We start from the raw sequence: 21414 nt of genomic DNA on the forward strand, positions 1-21414 counted from the left end.
GCTGGATGAACACCTTGCTGGGGTCATTTGACCCCAGTACTCTTTCCTGCCATGGGAGGGGGTCGGACTCGATGATCTGCTCAGGTCCCTTCCGACCTGACCAACTATGAAACTATGAGTCTAAATAGCTGAAATGAAGGGAAGTGGAGTGACTCTAAATCACACCGGATGTGGGAAACGATAACAAGTGGGTTAGCAGCAGGCATGCTTTTCCTTTCTACTGTGGGCTCTCCAGGAACACCCATGTTTCCTCTGACATGAAGTAGCTGAATCCTTCTTCTGCAGTGCAAAGCTACACCTCTGGGCCCTATAGGAATAAGGCATGGAAGAGTCTTGTTTCCAGTAGCAAAGTGTGAATTATGCTGCCTTGTTATTTTTTAATTAACTCTGGCTGTGAGTGTGCCCATCTGACGGTGGCACCATGCACTAGACCTGTACAGACTCACAGCAAAACAATACTGTCTGGATCCCAAATTGTTTTCAGGTATAAAGGGCTGGATCCAAAACTTCTTGAAGTCAATCTTTCAACTGATTTCAATCAGCTTTGGCTCTCAAACACTGCAATAAGCTCTGCCAGGGCCTGCTTTGGTATTGCCAGCTTGCAGGACTGTATCCATATCTCTAAAGCCCCAGCTGCAGCAGTAATTTGGTTGCAGGAGAATCTCAGGCTGTGGAAGCTCATTACCTCAAATTAATGAGGAAGAGACACACAAACAGCGCCTTGAAAGCTAACTGCCCACCATAAGCTCTGTCACAGCACCTGGTGGCAAAGGGCCACTCCCCCTAGATAAAATAGACTAGGGTTGCAGACATATGGCAGTTCCTCTGCAGGAAATTGCTATAGTGTTTTTTGTACGGTCATTTACCCCAGAAAGGAGAGACCTCGAGCCTATCTGAATCTGATGGCTTATGTATACTCCACTTGTGGTATTTTTTTAAGCTTTTGTCTGCCCCTGTGGAAACTGGTAGCTTTTATTATTATTTCTGAGTGACAGCTTGGGGAACAAGCTTGGGGTCCCGCAGCACTGAGTGGTTTGCGATGGGTCCCGGAAAAGGTGTCTGAGAGCTGTTGTAAAATAGCCCATTCCTCCAGCCTCATTCCTGTTGGGCCCGAGGCTGGTTGCTTTAACTGGGGAAGGATGTGGACTCTATCAGCACCTGCAAAGCCCATACCCAGGGGATGGGGACCAGGAGCTTTCCCCAGGCAGGCTGTCCCCTGGTCCCAGCCACCCTTCAGCTGGCAGCATGGAAACTACAGCTCCCAGGTGCCTTTGCTGCCAGCTGGAGAGGGGAGGGAGGGGTATCCCTTTGAAAGCTTTTATTGCAGAAACCCATCTGCCCACAGCACAGCTCCCGCCAGCCCAGGCACGCACTCCACTGGGCACTGAATAATGTCAGTAGCAAAGTGCCCCCCACCCAGTGCCGCCTTTCTCAGGGTCCTCTCCTGGTGCTTTGTGGGAAGCAGAGTCCTGCTCCCTGCAGGGCTGGGCTGGGCTCCCTCCTCTGGAGGACTACCATTCCCATAATGCCCCACAGCTGAGCCTGGGTGTTGCAATTTAAGAACACTCTTTCTTTGCAGTGCCTTGGACTCCTGCTGTTGCTCCCCCCTTGGACCTGAGCCCCCTTCTTCCCCCCCTCCTTCCAAACCAAGCCTTTGCTTTTCTGATTTCTTCCCCGCCACTCTGCTAGATCAGGATGAAAAAAGAGGAGAGTGCTGCGGTTGAAGGGGTTAACCCTAAAACCTTTGCGGAAGGGAGGGGAAGTCACTCAGGCCCCAACTCCACCCACCCTCCTTGAAGTAGGGACTTCCTGTGACAGTTCATTTCCTGGTTGGATGGAGCTGGGAAAAGGAGGGAGGGCTGGGGGGGACCTGGAGTAGGATCAGTCTGTAATGGTCTCTGGGTATCAGCTGCTGGCCGCCTTCCTTCTGCGCTTCCCTGAGCTGCGATGTTCCCTCACAGCCATGGCTCATTCAGTTCCAGCAGAGAGGATGCAGCGATGGTAACGCTGTGGCCAAGTTGCTAGCTGGGTGGCTCCAGCCTATTTGGTAGCAAAGGACTGGGGCAGTCCCACGGCTCCCTGTGTTGTGGGGTTTACATGGAAAGATTCGCTGCCCAGGGCAAAGGTACATCATCCTTCTTGCAGCAACAGCTTTTCAGGGATCTGGGCAAGGGGTTTGGAGGGGCTTGTGCATGCAGGAAGGCTGCCTCTGGGTGCCAAGGGGGTTATTTTGTTTTGACAGCATGGCTGATTATTTTGGGAGTGTTTGTAATGTTTTATTCCCCCCCCCCCTTTTTTTAATCCTTATATAATGATTACAGGTGTAAACCTTAGCAGCTCTGCCTTCCAGAAGGAAAAAGCATCTCTCCTGCTTTAGAAAAAAACAGAACCATCAACAAAACGGGAAAAACCCCAACCCCACTGGAAGTAATTTATTTTTTCCTATTGGCTGGAATCAAGAAGGGGAGAGGAAAATTGGACTTCCCCAAATAGCGTCGTTGTCATCATCACACTGGTATCTCTTGAGAGATGAAGAAGTTCTTTGATTCACGTCGGGAGCAGGGAGGCTCTGGCCCAGGTTCGGGAACCAGCGGAGGAAGTGGAAGCAGCACCGGCCCGGGGAGTGGGTACATTGGCCGGGTGTTCAATATTGGGAGGCACCAGGTGACGGTGGATGAAGTGCTGGCAGAAGGTAAGATCACACGGGCTTGTGCAGCGCACTTATTTTTCCTCTGCAGAGGTATCTTGTTTGATGTAAACAGAGGCTTTGGCCCTCTCTTCAGGCGTGTTGTTTCCCCCACTCCCCTCCTCCTCTGTTTTCCCCAAGATTTCATTGTCATTGAGGGGTTTGCAGTCTGATGACAGCTACAGCTGTCCCTGCTGTTTGTCAGAGATGCAAGTCAATCTTATTATTACAGATTTTATTTGTTTTTGAAATGCAAGCAGGAGAAATTAAACCAACAGAAGTTGGGATTTTTTCCCCCCAACTGGAAACTTGGAATGGTTTAAAAGCAAACAAACCAGCAAAATAATCCTGGCATAGTCTAGTGGGAGACCGTGTGCCTCGAGAGAAAAGCTCATTGCTTTCATTGTGGAAGTTTCTTCCATCGGGTTGCATCTTTCCTACCTTTGCTAGAGCTGGGGAACCACTAATAAATTCTCTGTGTGCTTTTAGTGTAGGGCCTGTAGACAGGACTTAACAGAGCAAACAGCTGTTTGTAGTAGGGGGTTGTCTATGGACGAGAAGATGCCAAGCAAAACTGTAATCCAGGTTATATTTACTGATTGTGAAATGCTTTTAAAAAACTTAAAAGAAATAAAGAATAACAAAGGGTATAAAACCCTAAGAGCTCTCTAACCTGCAAGTGAAGTGCTTGCAATGCAGCTAATTGCTTTTAATTATTTTTTTTAAAAGACTTGTATCTGGAGCATTGCTGCTTTAAATATGATTTACTTTTCATATGCCTGGACTATAATGGGATCTTCTGCAAGTCTGTCATTAGTAACCTTACTCTCGACCTTCAGAATAACGTTGGCCTCCTTAAACTAGCCCATAGTCCATTTTGTGCACAGCATCCTTGGTGTTTTCAATCTGGGCCGTGTGTTGTTTAGGTTTTAATTAAATGGACTTCTGAAAACAGACTGCCTGGAAGAGGGCTCAAGAGAGGAAAGCTGGGGTCCCAGAGCCCGGGGGTGGGGGGACTACCTTAGCCTTAACACTAAATTTGAGCCCTGACAAGGACAATATGATTGGTTCAGACCTTTTTTGATTGAGCTATCTTAAGACAGATCTGTCAATGTCTTTTTATAGTCATGGTTAATCAGGAAGTGGCAGGCTGGGCTGGGGCTGCCTGAAATGCTGGTCATGGTGAGTGGTGCATGCTAACTGCGGGATGGAGAGAACGCCAGAATTGATCACCCTAAAAAACCTGGCCTAGGAAGTCTAGTGATCTCTCCAGCTTTGTGGGGCATTGATTGGAAGTATATGTCACACATCTGCCTTGACTTATTTTTCCAAGGCCCTACTTGCCCCTGGAGTTCAGCAACGAGGTTTGCTTCAACTCTGTAGCTACTGCTGTTCTGCTCCCTGGCCTCATTCTTGCAACACCAGGATGAACAGACTTCTTTGCTGATGGGTAATCTCTTGCTGGCAGATCCTGCCTAGGGTGCTGACAGCAGCGGGCAGTGAGCTGCCATGCTACTGGGTGCTGTCCTAATCAGCCCTCCTCTGTCGTGTTTGACTGCATTTCTGCTCAGGCCTGGGCCATAGCACAGGTTGGGGTGGGGGATGGGTTGGGATGGGAGGAGCAGGAATTACTCTCCTGTTGTGTTGTTCTGGTGTTCTCCCTGTGCCTCAGCAAGAATAGCATCTTTCGGGAGCTCCTCTGTGCACGAGTGCTCTTCAGTAGTGAGAGCAATTGTGGGGATTAAGGACTACTGGGGAGGGTACAAAGTGGCTTGGTGCTGGGGATAGGGCTGCCACTCAGGATTTGACTCCTGCAGGCCTATTAGATGGATCAAATCCAACTTGGAGTTGACTGTCAGGGCTTGAGAAGCTCTAAGAAACCCTGTCTTGGTGGGAGCTGCTGCATGGGGGTCACTGCTACAATGGGTCAGGCTGAGGGCAATGCCCTCAACCTGGAGGTCCTTAGTGATCCCCTAATAGGGCACAAGATGGGTTTTAGCATAAGTCTGTGAGTTCAGTCCTGTTGATACCAGAGAATGGAGAAGATCTTGCCTTTGTGAACATCTTGGGGGGGACTTGTAAGGCAACTTCCCATCTGTTGGGATTGTATTCAGGATGTCCCTGCCCCTTGAAAAGAGTACTGTGATGGAAGTGTGCTGCCAGGGTGTAACTTGGAGCTTGGAGAGCAGTCTAGCCCAGGGGTGGGCTAAATGGTGGATTTGGCCAGTGGCCGGCCTCCATGTCTCAATAGCCCCTGCCTGTGTTGCTGTGGCCAGTTGCCATGGAGACCCCAGTAGCGGTGCTGAGCCAGGGTTTCTATGGAGACTGGCCCCAGCAGCGCTGGCAGGATGCACAGCTGGGTGGGAAGCTGTTCCAGGGCCAGGGCTGGGATCTTGCAGCGGTGACAGTGTGGGCTGGACCCGGGACAGAGCTGTGATCTGCTACCTGCACACCCCTGTCCACGGTATGTGGGCAGTGGATCGCAGATCTGCCCCGGCTCTGGACCATGCTGTCGCCACCGCAAGACCCCAGCCCTGGAACAGCTCCTCGCACAGCTGCGCCCTGTGCCAGTCCTGCTGGGGCCAGTCTTCATGGAAACCTTGACCCAGCGCTGTCACAGCGCCACCGCTACTGGGGTCTCCATGGAAACTGGCTGCAGTGACGCGGACAGGGACTGCAAGGAAACAGTCTGCCGCAGGCCTGATCTGGCCTGTGGGCCGGACTTGGCCCACCTCTGGTCTAAGCCCTGCCAGCCTTGAGGTGAGAAGATCATAACCCATCTTGGGCAGGGACTCTTGTTTGCTTCTCTGTACGATGTTTGCTGGCTAAGCGGCTTTGAGAAGCCAAGTCAAAGTGCCTCCCGTGTGGCCTGCAAACAGAAGAAACCCATGGGGTGGCCCTTCCTCAGTGGAAGCTGAATCTTGTCATGGCTATGTTGGGAGTCTTGACTCCTTCCCTTCCCTCCTGCTTCTGAAAGGGAGTCAAATTGGAAGGGGTTGGGGGGAGGACCAGGCAGTGAAAAAGAGCAGTAGAATGGCATGATTGCGTAAGGACTTAAGAGAATGACTCCTTCAAATAGCACAGGGTGAGGAGGGCAGCTTGCAAATGTGAGGAGCAAACAACCACCGCTGTTAGTACTGAAGTGTCATGACTTCCTCTCTGTTCAGCAGAGCTGTGACCACCCTCCTCCCCTGCATGCTGCTGAGCAGACTCTGCCAAGGGTGACTGTCCCTGCCTCGAATGTTATTATTCCAAACATTTTGGGTGTTTTTTTCCCTCTGTGGGGTGCATCCCCCCACAGGACCTTCGGTACAAGCTCAGGACATTGGCTTCCCTATCAGAAATGTCTGTTTGCCTTTCTATCCACCCTTGCCTGGATGATGGTTGTAGGATGCTGTTGTCATTCAGTCCTGTGTTTTAGGGTTTAAATGGTACCTTTCAGTGAGTCAATGAACATCCATCTTCCTTGCAGCCAAGGAATGTATTGAGCCCAGGCCTTGGTGGAGAAACACTGAAGTCTGCAGGAGGGCTGCGAACCCCAGGAGGCTAATGCTTTTGGTCTTTTGAAATCCATCAAGGCAAGAGTTAAAATCGATGTGGTCAGTCAGCCTCCCAGAAGTCAATGGGAGTTGTGCCATTGCCTTTAAGAAGGCTGGGAGTTCATCCTGGATGTATCCCAAGAGCCATCTGATGATCACAATGAATCACACTAGTGTTTTTTTTTTCTTTATAAATAACAAAACTGTGGACTTGGGTGCAAATTCTTTTTTCCAGTGCTAGACGCAGTGGGCTGTTGCTGTGATAGGAGAGGATTTGATGTTAGGAGCAGGTGTAGGGAAAGGAACAGACAGCCTGGCACAGGATCTTGCATGATGTGTCTGTACAACTTGGGCCTCTAGCAACTTGTGGTCGTGTTACCCCAGGGAGACCAGAGGATGATTGCAAGAGCATCCTAATGCCTTTAGTTACAAGGGGCCCTACTGTACCCATGCAGCATCATTGGCTGTAATGTGCCTGCATGGGTGTGATGGATTTGATTCAGTGTGTATATACATATTGACAGGATTGTGGTGTTAGCCTCCCATTTGTCTTCGTCTGCCTCAGGACTGACATAAAAGGCCATGTTTCCTTCTGTGTAAGCTGTTTGTTTGTTTGTTTTGCCTTTTTGAAGCTGATTTTGCAGAAACATGATGCTTGGAGGTATCAGCATGATTTTTTAGGCTCTTTGCTCAAAATCTGCAGCCACTCCTGGTAAGGGGTGTGCATGACACCTCTAACAGATATATATCTCAAATCATTCAGCACTATGGGAAGTTAACCTATCTGTCGAAATATGCCAAGGCAGCACTTACGTGTAGTTTGGCAGGTTTGGCTTTTAATAGATCTAAAAGAAGCAAACCCGGCAAAATAATATTACACTCCTCTTCTCTGTATAGACTTACAAAGCTCATTACGTGTGTGTTACTGTTGATACGTGTCATTGCACTAGTAGCAACTGAGTTGTTTTCTCAGTTCCATTTAGGCCTTGTTAACTCAAGAAATAAATCAGGAGTAGCTGTTCTTGATGAACTATTCCAGATGAACGATGTCTGTGTGGAGGCCCTTATTCCAGAATGAGTTCCATACCTGGACTTAATCTGAAATAGGAACCCTGCTTTAAGGTTGCTCACCACCTTATTGTGGAATAAGTTTAACTTGCAAACCTGAAATTCAGGCAGGCCATCCTGGATCAAATTTGCAGAATTAAGCCCAACTTTATCCCGTTCAGAAGGTTGTTTGGGAACTTTCTGGTTTTTTACTGAGTCTAATTTGTGCTAAACTAGGGTTTAGGACTGTCTGAATGTGAATATTTTGAACTGTTTATCTGCCTGAAGTGGGAAACACCCTTTGCTTTTCTCTGTCTGTCCAGCTGGTAAGGTGGTATGTATACAGCTTGGGAAGCAGTATGCGGTTAGGGCAAGGTTGGTACAATTCACTTTTGGGCTCTTGAACTTTGATATTGTTAACTAGATGCTTGTATCACAGAACGTTCCTAAGAGGTGAACTTTTTGTAGGTGAAGGGGAACTATAGGACTTCAGGTTGCTGGTGTTACAGATTCACTGAGGCAGTATCACAAGTGGCTGGCTGGGTGAACTGCACCCCCCCCCCCCCCCCAAGCATTTTTGTTTTTATCAGTGTAGTTTTTTCCCGTGGGCATGTGCTATGCGCCCCGAGATAAATCTGCTAGCATCTTCACTCAAGCCCTGATTCTAAGTGCATTAGAAGCTTAAAAAAATCATTTTTATGAGCAGGCTAGTGAGAAGTGCTTACCGGTCCTGGAGACAGAAGTTGTCTATAGTTTTTTTCTGCTATTTATACAATAACACCTCCCTCTTCCCCCCTCCCCCCATGGGGCCTGGCTTTGAGCTGGGGGATATCAGCTGATACTAAATATATCTATAAAAACAGTAATGTTTACTGTAGAGTGGGTCTAGCAGAGACAGCATCTGGATAATTTTCTCTGCCAGCTTCAACACCATGTCCCTTCTCTTGGAAAGAGCTCCACAGGTGGGGTGACTGGGCCTCTGTTTAGCCAGGACAGTCTGGGATTTCAGAGGCAGCTGTTGAAAATTATAGTGGGCATCCTAGAAATGCAGCAGTGCAGGGCACGGTCTGGCTGGGAGTCAGAATGGCACGGAGCGCCTTGCAGGTGGGTAGACGGGCACCACTGCCTGTCCAGCGCACCACCTCGCTCCCACTGGCTTGTGAGAGCATGTGTGGGACAGGATGGGACAGTGCCCCGGATGAATGTCCTGGATTTCTTTATGGATAGTCTATCCATAAGAACACAAGAATTGCCACCTATTGGGGCAGACCATAGGCCCATCCTGTGTCTCAGTGGGAGGTGAGTGGGTGAGATGGAACAGTTTCCAGTTGTGTTTACTTTGTGGCTTCTGCTGCAACTCGTAAGGACTTTAGTTATCCAGGTGTGAGAGGACTTAATGTGGACGCCTGTCCATTGGGAACTGGACTGAAACCACCAAATTGAAGTCATGCAGACTTACGGAGCTGGGTTAGATGTGAAGCAGTAACTTGCAAATTGAAAGGTATTCATAGCGGGTTCCTCAGCTCTGAATGCCAGAGGTAACAAGAAAGTCAGCAAATGATGTGTATGTCGTGCAGCGTCTCTCCTTGCCGTACAAGTGGCAAGGTAAAGCTGAAGTAAGCAAAACCATCCTGAAAGCAATGAATACTGGCTGGTGTTGAATTTGAACTTGGGAGGTATGCGGTGCCACCACATTCCACGCACGCCTGCTTGTATTAATCACGGACTAATAAAAAGGTTTGGAGCCACTCGGGTATAGTACAGGAACATGAAGGTTGGAGATGGTACAAGATGAAGTGGGTTTTCCCAGTCTTGCATTATTCTGGCTGAATTGTAGAAATTGAGTCAACCCCTTGAAGTGAATGAGAAGAAATACCCCTGGGTTTCCCTTGCTCTTAAAGTAGGCCCTAGATGAACTTTAGGGGTGGCCAGAGACTCTGTATGTAGTCCATATAATTAAAAATGAGGGAGGGAAGAGTCTAACATCCTGCTCTTGGAGCAGGACAAGTCTACAAAACCTAGGAAGCCAACTGTAACTAGTACTTCCCTCTGCTGTGCTACTGACTCACTGCTATGCTTCTGGAAAGTCACTTCACCATTTTAGAAATGGGGTCACTTGTGAGCAAGTGCTGATTCCAATTAAATCATTTATAATATTGGAAGGCAGCAGAATATAATGTTTGACCAAGGAAGAATGCTGGTCTGCCAGGTAGGCGTGCACACACACATGCACACACTCACGTACCTGGAACCTACTTGTCCAATTCAAAGGCTGTTGACCACTGTACTTGCCTCACTGTAGAGACCAAAGATTTTTATGATACTGGCAGTGAGATTCGGGGGGTGTGCTGGGTAGATCAGAGTGGAAACCTGTTCCAAAGGCAATGTTATTGCATCTTGGGGGTTCTTAGAAGACTTCTTTATCATAATATTCTGTGGACACCTCTCTCTTCACTTCTGTGGCAGCCAGAATAATTACTTCTTGGTGAAGGTTGTGTATATTTGTAATTGTCTTCAGGAGGAGAATCAGCCCCTGCTATTATCAGATACCCTAATCCTATCCCTAGACTATCTGAGCCCCTACCAGAGATTATGAACTGTGTCCTTCCAGCATTCCTGCCATAGATGTGGGGTGACAAGCTCTAAATCATGCAGGGAGCCAGGAATCAAGTTTAGATTTTCCAAGTCCCAGTCCAGTCCAGGGGATCCTACTTGGATAAAGAACCTGCTGTTTGTACGGTCTATTCTGCTATCATTAGCTGAAAACAGGAAGTAAAGCTTGAAGTATTTGCTGTTGTCAAAAAGGAAACCTTGGTGAGGTATCAAAGCAAAATATGGCCCAATGGAGTGATCCAGCTAGAAGCTCTCACTCGAGTTCTTAATTGTCCTTGCTTTATTTCTGTTGTAAGTGTGACACTTGCCATACTGATGCCCCCTTTCTGCCAAAGAACAACAAAGGTAACAAAATCAAAAACCCCTGCTTTAAGCAGAGATCTGCCACTGATAAGTGTCACCATGAGGGACTTGGCTATTGCTGTTGGGTATGTGACAGTCGCTTAAGTACTATGAGGAGAGGCGGCAGTATAAAACCCGAAGGTAAAGATACACTTGCTGCTTTTTTCCAAAACAGACTTGATGACCAAGGCATTTAAAATTAAAGTAGCAATGATTATTGCTGACATCAGGAGAGAGATGGAGATGAGAACCTACAATCCTATTGCTCTGTGCTTTTAGCATCTGTTTGGTGTTTATTATTTTACTTGTGGCTTCCAAATTTCGGCACTGGATCTCGTTAGCTGGGTAGGCTGAGGAATGGAGCGCTATTGCTTCAACTGCCTACCTGAAAAATGGGGATAATGTAGTTGATTTCCCATGAGCATCCTGAGGATTAATTGCTTGTGGCTTGTAAAGTGCTATGAGAGCAGAGTACTTCCCTGACGTTCAGCTGCTGCTTCAGAGGAGTAAAACACTTTTGTGGGAAATCTTCCCTTTGTGGCTCTTGTTGACTCTTCAGTTGTACTGGTTTTCAAGCCTGTGGTCTAATAACTCTTCTCCTGTGCCCCTATGACTTTGGCAAGAAGTATATAATGGGCTTGAACGTGTGGCTACTGGCCATCTGTGGGATGCAGTGAAGTATTATTCAGAAATTCAACCCAAGTTCTGCAAACCATTGCTAGAGTGATTTTACAAAGGATCAGCATTCATATATCTTTAAACGATTAGTAATAACATATCAGAGTTTCAGGAATGCGCAGCCCTGATGTATGTAGGTACAGTTAACTTGGTGAGACGGGTTTGCCTTTTCTGGGAATTGGGACACTGGTTTCATTTTACTGCTCTTTGGCTCTCTTCCTGCATGACTCTTGGGCAAGTCACTAATATAAGTATTTCACTAAGCACCATCAAGAACTCAGTATTTCTAAGAAGCTTTTTCTTAGTCACTGTATGTCTCGGTTTTCCATCTGTAAAATGGGAGCAATAAGTATTCCTTTTCTAAGGCATGTGAGGATGACTATGTTTAAAGATCAGTTCTGTGGAATATGGGCCATGGAAATATTTCCAAAAGATCTGCTAATGGTATTGTGGAATAGATTTGTTTTGTCTTGGTTAAAAATGGTTCCTAGAGCTAGATATGGAGGAGCCATAGCACTTTAGCTGCTTCAAGGAAAGATAAAATGAAAGTGTAGAGAAACTGGGAAGAGCTGTGCATGCTGGGGTTCCTGGACACCTTTTATATAGTCCTGTGATTCTTGACCTGATTCCTTGTCATTGCATTGTGGGATGCCATTAGTCAGTGGAACTGGAGTCAAGAAGGCTTGTCAGCTGTGCGGGGGGGGTGGATAAGAATAGGCTGAATCACATCTGTGCTAAAAAAACCCCCTAGGAATCCCAAGCAAGGCCTCTAAGAGGCTAGGGCAGCTGCTTGTGAATGGCAGGTGTACCACCAGCTCAAGGCATCCCAATCAGTGATGTCTGTCATTTTTACAGCAGCTATTTGTGCCTTTGTTTTACCGTCTGGAAGATGGGCAAAGCCAGTGCTTGCCCATCTGAAACATTCCTAATGCCTATTAAGCTTTCCTAGATGCTCTGAATGGTGGGACAGTCGCCCAGAGTATTTCCCAGGACTCTTATTACTGAAAGTTGTGTGGTCTAATAGATGTCTTGCACCCCCTTCTGCTATGAAGCCTCCGTTCTATGGCAGCACTGAACATTTTGTAAGATCAAGCCCACCATAGTGGAAGGGCTGCAGCATCTTGGGAATATCGCTGAAGGTGCAAAAAGTGGTCCCTCAGTGTGGTCAGAATAGATAAGACCCCATTGGTTTCCCTGATCACTTATCCCATGCATTTAAGGTTGTTGGCTGCAGGCTGGAAATATATACCAAAGGGAGCTGTAAGGTTGAATATCCTGGCTATCATGGCTGGAAACAGCAGTTAGCTGGCAGGCAGCACTATAGCAGAAGAGTGGTTACAGGGGTAACTTGGGTCTGGGTTAGGCTCAGGAGATGTTGGGCATGCACAGCTGTGGAAGAACGGCTGGTGTCTGGAAAGGATTCCAGCCACAGTTTTTATCTCTCTTCTTTTGGCTTCTGAAGCTCCTCATTGCTTAGGCTATATTTGTCCTCTCTCTGTAGCCAGTTGCTGCTTTTATGGTTTGTATTAGTGTAGCCCAGAAGCCATAGCAAATGTAGAGGCTGACCATGTAAGCCACTGTACAGAGACTTAGAGTCATTTCCTGCCCTCAAACACACAAGAGATGGAAGGTGGGAAACAGGCAGGGATGATACCTCCATTCGACAGAGGAGCAGAGGCATAGAAGTACACAAAGGTGATATGACTTGGCATGGTTCACATAGATAATCTGTGGCAGAGCCCTAGCTATTCAACTTGGATACTGTAGAGGTAACTTTCCAGTGCAGCACTTATACTTAGATGTGTTTGATTTGATTTAAATCGAATAAGTCCCATAAATAAGACAGTTGAAGACCACGTTCCAAAGCTGGACTTTTAGTGCAATGGAAGATCCCTGGGGTGTGTACTATTTACTGTTGTTAGCACGTGTTACCTGTGAAGGAAGATGGTGTCATCTTCCGCTTCTTCACGTCGCTGAAGAAACTAAAGTGTCCTTCCACTACTGCTCTGCGCAGTATTGAGTGGGATGAAAGCAATCTGTTCCTGACTATTTAACTGCTGCTTTGAATTCCCTAATAACTACATGTTGTGACAGCAGAGTTTTCTGTCGGTATACGGCAATGTACCAAGGAGCTGGAAAGGTCGTGGCTGGCTTCGGAGGTTTGTCTGCTTATCTTCTTCCATAGGAACGCTGTGCAGTCCCTTAACTCAATTCCTTACTCGTTGAGATGGCGGGTTTTAAAAAGCAAGAGATCCTGTAGTTTAAACGCGTGAGTACAATTTTACAGAAGACTGGCTATTTCATGTTCAGTAGCAGGGCACTAGGGGTTTATTTAAACCAGGAAGAATGCACGTCCATAAGTTTGATTTGACTACTGTGGCAAAAATATGTGGGGATAAGCCAGCCTCTGGTGTAGCGCCAGTGCCTTCAGTGGAGTGTTTTGATTTTATTCTGCTTGAGGATTAGCCCGATAACATTTTATACAGGTGTGATATACAGACTCTTCTGTTGAAAAGACTCAAATAATTTAGCCACCATATCGCACTGCTTCTGTGAGTTATGTAAGCTATCTGCATCGTACAGATAGGCCAGGAAAGGCCTTTAAAGGTAAAATAACCCGTATGGGGCTTGGCTAAGAACTCGGAAATTGGCCTCCTAGTTTTTAGTCAATGAAACCACACCTGTACTCGCCACACCTAGACATGTACATACCGTAGGCCTCGTATCCAATCATTTTGCTTTTATCTTTCCTCTTGTGTAGATTGTAAATGCCTTAGAGTAGGGGCTGTCTCCTCATATATTTTCAGAGACTTGCAAAATAGGAACCTCCTCTTTGTAGTGGTTTTATAGGAGCTACGGTATTAAGCTGCCTTCCTACTTGCTGGTGTTTCTCTGGGCTCTCCTGTGACGCTCCATAAATTTCCTCTGTAGCTGGGTTTGCATTGTGGCTCTCACCAGACCAAAAGGGCATTGATTTTAGCGAGGCCCTTGAGTGCCAGGGCTTGCATGCACACACAAGCACAATATAAAAGCAGTCCCTGCCTTGATCAATTTTCCCATGTAGATTGTAAATATGAGAAGGGAGTAGGGGGCCCAGAGCACTGCTTGGCTGAAATAACTTGCTCAAGGCTGCATGGGGAGTAAACAGAATTTGCAGGAACTTATTTGTGGGTGGAAGAGTTTCATCTTCCTCGGGACTGCTATTATTTTGCCTGTTATTTTAAGCAAGCAGTCCAGGTTTTCATTGTCTCAGATTATCAGTCTGAAGCCTCCAAAGCATACGTTTGTTCTTTTCCCTTGGTGCCAGCAAACCCACAAAGAGATGCACTCTTGCTCTCCAGTGTCATTTTCCTTCTCTTCTCTGGAGATTTGCTTTCTCACTTTCTTTGCATTGCAGCAAGGCCTTTTCAGCTGCATCCAGTTGCAGCTTCTTGCTGGCTTTGCAGTTCTGGTCAGGAGAGCTCTAAAACAGCCCTGATCTGCTGTGCGTTTGTGCCATCGCTTATCTTTCTTGGAGTTGAACATAATCTCGTGGATACTGTTAGGTGCTGCTCACAATAATAGCAGCTGAAGCAGGCCGTGTAGAGGTCCGACTGATCACTAAACAAATTGTGGTGCGTGTGGTTTGTTTTGTTTTGTTTGTTTTTTGGAGCTGCACGTTATTTGTGGCGCATTCATTTTTAGTTTTGCTTGGGAGGTAACAGGGCTGAAGTCTCCTGGGAGAGGGATTGGAGCCGCTTTACAAAGTAATCTAGGAGGAGACCATGTATCTCGCTGCATCGTAATGAAACGTTCCCCTGTCAGCTTTTCGTTGTGTAAGTCTGTCTGGCAAGAAAGGATTAAGTGCGCACACAAGAGCGTGAAATGGAACACACGCCGAGCCAGCGTAGCTAGGGGAATGGGAAGGCATGCTTCCCGCTTGCAGGGTGGTCGCTCAAGTCCTGTCTGCAGACCCCTGCTTGTTCCCTCTTGTGGTCAAATCGCCACGTAGGAGCAGTGGGAAGAGTGGCTTGCTAATGCTAGTGGATGAACTGGGGGCATCCTCCTGTTAAATCACGCAAGACCTGTGCCCTATTTAAGTCTTACTTTGGCGGTTAAGATGGGAGCTGTGACTTAGCACAGGGGTGAATTTTGGCTATGGCTGTTTCAGGGCTTCAGTGACGTATTCCAAAGATGCAAGCAGTTTCTTTCTTGATTTCCACCCCCCCCCTTCTTTGCTCCTTTTATTACTTACAGCTCTACCTTTGCTTTGTCTAAGGGCCTGGCGAAGGAGCTCCAAGGAGCTAAGGGGGTGGGGTGGCAGATAATCAGCTGCCACTGTAATGGTGTGAAGTTAAATGTCTTTATTATAAAATTGGAAGCTATCAGAACCAAAATGTGTGTGTTGGGAAGAAGCAAAGGGAAGGGGAGCGGTGCTATTGCTGAAGTGCATGATTGTGCTAAATAGCCAACACAGCTTCCCCCTATAGCTAAATAGCCTTTCTTCCCCCTAAAGGTGCAGAGCACAATCATGGTGCCACTTGAAAAAGAGCCATCTGGTTTTACTGTCTCATGGTGGGAGATTCCTATGCCCCTAGGATCTAGCTCAGGACCCTGGGCTCTATAGAAATGTAAAAAATAGGGTGTTGGTGTTGTGGCACAGGTGGATGCTGCTTGCTGTGGGGTGGTGCGGGTCGTTCCAAGCCTGGCTTGGACACGACTTAGGTTTGTGAGCTGCAGTAGCAATGATAATGCTAATAGGACCCTGGCTTCAAGAGTAGGGACCCATGCTTTTTCCAGAGCTGGGTTATCAGCAAAGAACATTTCTGTTCCTGTTTTATGCCACCTGAGCACCAGACCTTTCTGTTCAGGAGTGGACACTTGTGTTAGCTGGAGAGATGAAACCCTTTGGCATGTTAGAGAGGTTAGACACTTTAATGAGAGCACATCTGGTGGTGTTTTGAGGAACTTAATCAGTGCTGCAGGAGGAGCTGGGTGAGCTGCTACCTCCCTTAATGAGAGGCATCTTCAGTGATAGGCAGGGATGGGGCTGCACAACTTCAGATCCTTCTGCCAAAGGAGAACGGTACCCGGTACTGGTTTCTGTGATGCCTGATTTTTGTTTCTATGCGTTTGTGGGGTTCTAGATCCCTCTTCCTCTCCTGTTTCTCTTCCTTTCCTCAAGAAACTGGTCTGGCTTGCCATGGGTTCGGTGCAAAGTTGACAGGAAGGTGAGGCACCCACAATTACTAACTCCTTCGGTATGAGGTCACCCAGCAGACTGTCTCTAGCCAGCAGTCAGGGCTCCCTTTGTTTAAGCTAGGCAAAGGTACAGACTGTATTGTTTGGCTCACTCTCCACCCTGTATTTGTCATTGAATGAAGATATGCAAATTCAGAAAGGCTTTAATGAATTTATTCAGGCTGGCCTGGCTCATGCGTGAGCCCAGATGGTAGAAGCCAGAAGTTTCCAGGTGTGCAAAGAAAATCTTCTTGCTTAATTCACAGTCGGCTGTTTGGCTTTCACAGCTGTTGCTAAAAGGAGGGAGTGTAATGTGTATGCTGGATTGGAGCTCAGAAATAGGATTCAGCTCCCATCTCTGCTACAGTCACGTGTGTAGCAGCAGACTGAGCTCTATGGTAGCAGTTTTCTCACTGTGCCGTTAGAACGGGCTAACCAGGATGGAGCCTTGCTTTTATCTGAGGCCTGAATTTACTACTCTGACGTACTTAATATGCCAGAAACTAACTAGGACTGTGAAATGCTGGATTTATATGTGCCTTGGTGCTTGTTTTCCTACTGGAGGAAGTAGGATCCATAATTCAATGCCATTGTTGTTCTGCAGTGATAACCAATAGTTCAGATGCTAGTGTAAATATCAAAATTAGAAAATAGATTGTGAGGTACAAAAAGCCAGTCCTGTCCATGTATCAGAGGCCTGAAACAACTGTTAAGAGCAGGTAATGCTGCTGTGAGGTCTTAGAGGTGTGTCTTGCTGTGTGAGCAGGCTTGCAGTCTTGGAAGAAAATCCAACCTGCAAGGCACTTACATTTCAAGGCACTGACTCTGCTGCTTCAGAATAAGCTATAAAACTATCATTGTTGTGAACACCCCCCGCCACTTAGCAGCAAAGAGTGGGTGGGAAGGTAGTATCTGTACCGTGATGGTTATCAACCTTTTTAGACTCAAAGCATCCCTCAGAAAATGCCAGTTCTTAGTTTTCCTTTTGGGTTTTTTTTTTGACTATAGAAAAATAGTAGAACAGTTCTTCCGCTTCAGGAAAGATCATGGTGGGTCAGAATGATTTTAACAGTATGGACTCATATTTGAAATCTCTGGGTTTTACCTTTTTGAATTGTGTTAGCATGGCAAAAGTGTTAATATTGCATGACACCCTGTGGCACTGCTGACAAGTTCTGGCTGAGAATTGCTGTTCTACAGAACTGGAGTTCAGATCATTTGGGTACCTTTAAGAGCTCGTCTAGGAAGGATGTGGTGAGATTGGTTGCATCAGCCCTCCTTGATTTGTTTTCCTTAGTCCAGACAAATGATAACATGACCATAGATAGAAATGCTCTGTGTTTCTCTGAATGGCTTGAGCATTTTTATAGCATGCTTGTGTTTTAAACATGCAGCCAAAATCTTCTGTTTGATCGCTGTAAATTACAGGCTGCTGTCCCTTGAGTAACTTTTATTGACTGAGGGTCTGTTGTGGGGAAGTGAAGGTTAACCTGATTTTGCTGGTGTTCTTATTTGTTATTTTAGGATGTCTGACTTTTTCCGATCTGATCTATATAAATCCTTAAGCATCTCCTTTGGGTTAGGTATGTGCGTCTGTGTACCTCTCCTATGGTTTTAAATGACTGCAAAGGTATTCTTCTTGTCTGCAGATCTGCTCAATTCTAGAGTGCCTCTAATGATTCATGCTTAGATGGAAAGTAGTCCTTTCAAGTCAGAATAGTTGCTAGTGATTTTTTTTTTTTTTTTTTCCTTCCTTCCAACCACCCTGAAGCTGACTTACATTTTTAAGACCGTTTAGTTGGTGTTTGATGTTTAAAGATCTGCTGCTGATAAGTTTCCCAAAGCAATTCCACATGTCTCCAGCATTAAAACTTTTCAAGTGATCTTTCTCAGCTATGGGAACAGTTCCAAGTATCAAAGAGAACCACAACGGGGGGGTTTGTAAACCAATCGGATCCTCAACTAATATGTTAAAACTGGCAAAGCCTTTGGTGTTCAGCATCGACTAACTGAGGAGCTCCTTCTGTAATACGCTGGTAATACAGTAATATTTCTCCTGTCTTGATGCACTTTACTAATTTAGCAGTGTATGTATGGAACCTGCTGCCACTGAACTTTTGATGCAAAGGAATTTCACCACGCGAGACCCCCTCTTTGCCTTGTCACATCCTCGTTTTCATGGATGCCTGCTGCCATCTACAAAGACCAGTTCTTTACGTGTGGCTGCTGGCAACTTTGCATGGCTGCGTGGGGAGGACGCATGTCTCTTGCTTTGAAAGTGCAGGACGTTTTCTCCTGAGCTGAAAGGGAATCTGAAAACTGAGCGGTGACCTGTTCTCTTTCTCCTGTACACAGTCCTTTTCCTTGCAGTAGCCTGTCCGTAGTGCTATGCTCAGATCCTGTGGTTCAAAAAAACAGCTAGGCACTATTAGGGCCGACCTTAGATTACTTTACTTTAATCTCTCAACTGGGCAATGCTAGTATTTGACATGAAGCTTGAGGCTTGCCATTCGCTCTGAGTGTAGAATATCAGTTTGAGCCTATACCTTTTGTCTAGCAGCTTTTCTTGGTTGAAAAATCCCGTTGGTATGACCACATAACAAATCCCATTGGTATGACCATATAACAAATGGGTGTTGGAACTATCCTAGAAATCTCACCTCCATTAAGAGGTCCTTTATAATTCATGCAAGCTAACCCTGAACAAAGCTTTGAAGCTCTTATGCAAAAGGTAAAATGTGGCTGGAAGAGCAGAGTTGACTCTGTGGGGATTTGAGCACGGACCCTAGATGCGTCAAAGACTCCAGCCCATTTTGGAAAGGGGAACAAGAATTTGCCTATGAAGGAGGTGGAAAGGATAACCCCTAACTAGCATTCAGAATGCAAGCAAGTGGTCTGCCTCCAAATTTTTACTGTTGCAACAAAAATGTCTCTTCACAGGCACAGTGTTAATAGTAGTGATTTTCTCTGTTCAGCGAGAAACTGGAGGGCTTGCCTTTTAATGTAAGATGCTGTATTTTGGAGGTAGGGGATTGATGCTCTTTCCACGTGAAAATATACAGGGCCCTTTGCTGCACACACAGATTTACTTTTTGGGCCCACGTGTTTTTTAAAATCTTCAGTCAGGACTGTGGAGTCATTCTACCTTGTGAACTGCATAAGCAAAGTGTTGCTTGAAACAGTTGCTATTTTTTTGTATTATTGAACTGATCCACACTTTTTTCTGGCTTTCTTATACTGGGCAAACTATTTTAATCCCTTGCTCCTCCGCACTAGCAGCATAGGTAATTCCCTTGAACTGTTGGTCTTAAATAACAAAGGTATTTGGGTTGTAAACCCATTCTGAATTTGGCTTCAGGTTGCCAATGCAAGGAACCTGGAGCAGAGACCTAATTCTAGTCTGAACTAAAATCTCAAATTGCTCCAGTGTCGTTATCTTCATTTTTTTTCTTTGTAGAAGGATATCACTGATCTGCTGGGATTTTGCTTTTTTGTTGTGGCTTTTTAATTATGCCTCAGACCCTTTTAAATGTAGTCTTCTTTTAATAAAATTGTTAAGCTTCTACAGCTTTCATTAAGTTCAATGGAAGATGTAAGTGCTTGATACTATAGAAATAACCTCTAGCGTCCATGGTATGGACCATGCCGGCTCATTGCCTTGTGATGGGGGTATCATTTTATGCAACACTGACCCCTGTCATCTGGCATAATAAAAGAAACAAAGAGTTATGTGTGAACTCTTCCCACCCTTTCTGCCAGCGTGCCTTTCTGTCCCCCTTTTCCCCCCTTAGAGTTCAGTGCTTTAAGGCTATCTAAAGCCGCTTTACTGTAATTTTGAAACCAGTGTTTCACCAGGAGTGCTGTTGGGCATTTTTAAGCTCATTATTCCTTAAAAGGATTTGGGATTCCCACTGTTTCCTCTGAAATACTTTTGAGCCACTTGGTGCCTCTATTCCATTCCTGTAAATTGGGCATAATGCTTTCCTTCATATGCACCTTTTTGTTAATCCATCCTGTTAAATTGTCTGAGGTCCAGTTGCACCAGGGATGAAACTATCCTGATTGTACCAGCAGCTACAGCTGTATCTGAGAAGCGAATCTAGGTCCTTGAGCTTTGTCAGAAACTTTGGTCACCAGGGAAAAAAGCTTTATCATAAGAACCAGCACTATTTAACTTCTCCTAAAGTGCCTTTGCTGGACTGATCAAAGGCATGTGTGTCGGTTATGCATCCAGTTCTCATTAAATCACAATGGGAGTTAGATATCTACTAGGAACAGAGAAATTGCACATAAACCAGTATAAGCGATTGGAAACTGGTTCAAATCTGTAACGCAACAGAAGTTCAGTGCACATTAAACTGCTTTCCAAATGGCTGAAATCAGTTTAAGATAAACCTGGGTGGGTGCAGTATCAGACTTAACTGATTTAGGTGAAATTGGGATATTGAACTTGTCCCAGATCCCATCCAGATTCCAGTTAACTTGCATCCCAGGATGCTTTGCACCTCCCCCACAAACCCTCCCCCTGCAGGGTGGGCTGGCTAGCTTGGGCCCAAGCTGTCTGCTCCAGCCTGGCAGGGAGGTGTGCTCTAGCGCCCCTAGGCTTCTGGCCTGACCCACACAGGCATGTGGCTGTATTTCTGGAATCAAAAGTGAGTATCTGTGTATCTGTTTGCCAGTTCAATCTACACAGCTTAGACTAAAGTGGGAAGATTGAATCAATTCAGCTTGGGCTTTTTGACTGACTGTATTTAACCCTATACACAGACTTCTTCAACTACGTTCTCTCTGGGCCATCTCCACAATCCTTTGAAGCTGGTGGCAAAGGCTTTGTGGACTTCACTGGACTTTGAATTGGGTCTTAAATCAGTAAATATGTGTCAGCAATGCAGGGCATCAATGAAATTCTTCAATCCCTATGAAAAAACCCAGAAGATTATTTGCACTGGACCAAGATCATGTTAATATTCATGAATCATTTGGTACAGACTAGAAGGTCTTTGGGATAGGGATGGAGCCTTTGCTCTGTGTTGGCATAAATGAGGCTTGGTTGGTGACTGGTGCTTCCAGGTGCTACTGCAGTACAAATAAAATATCGTTAGAATAGAAAATTGACTGACTGACTTTGAAAATAAGCAAGTCTGCAATTTCTGAAGCAATATGAACATTTCATTTAAAAAAAAAAAAAAAAGGTGGTGGTTTTAAGGTGGTGGTTGTAACTCCTTTTTTTTTTTTTTTTTTTTTTGTGGGTACACTGTGTTAACACCCCCTCACTAGGTAATTCAGTAA

General features: G+C 45.9%; 1 protein-coding gene across 6 annotated transcripts in view; it reads left to right on the forward strand.

Moving 5' to 3' along the window:
• The first annotated feature begins 1849 nt into the window (after positions 1-1849).
• Positions 1850-21414, forward strand: part of AAK1 (AP2 associated kinase 1) — a 106159-nt gene continuing 86594 nt past the window's right edge. For all 6 annotated transcript variants that reach the window (XM_019545924.1, XM_019545928.1, XM_019545925.1 and 3 more), the window contains exons 1-2: positions 1850-2125; positions 2322-2692. In XM_019545924.1, the coding sequence (XP_019401469.1) occupies positions 2530-2692 (163 nt within the window). In that variant the 5' untranslated portion in view covers positions 1850-2125; positions 2322-2529. The remainder of the gene's footprint in view (positions 2126-2321; positions 2693-21414) is intronic.

Source organism: Crocodylus porosus, unplaced genomic scaffold (assembly GCF_001723895.1).
Source record: "Crocodylus porosus isolate Cpor-Errol unplaced genomic scaffold, CroPor_comp1, whole genome shotgun sequence".
In the NCBI taxonomy this organism is placed as follows: Eukaryota; Metazoa; Chordata; order Crocodylia; family Crocodylidae; genus Crocodylus; species Crocodylus porosus.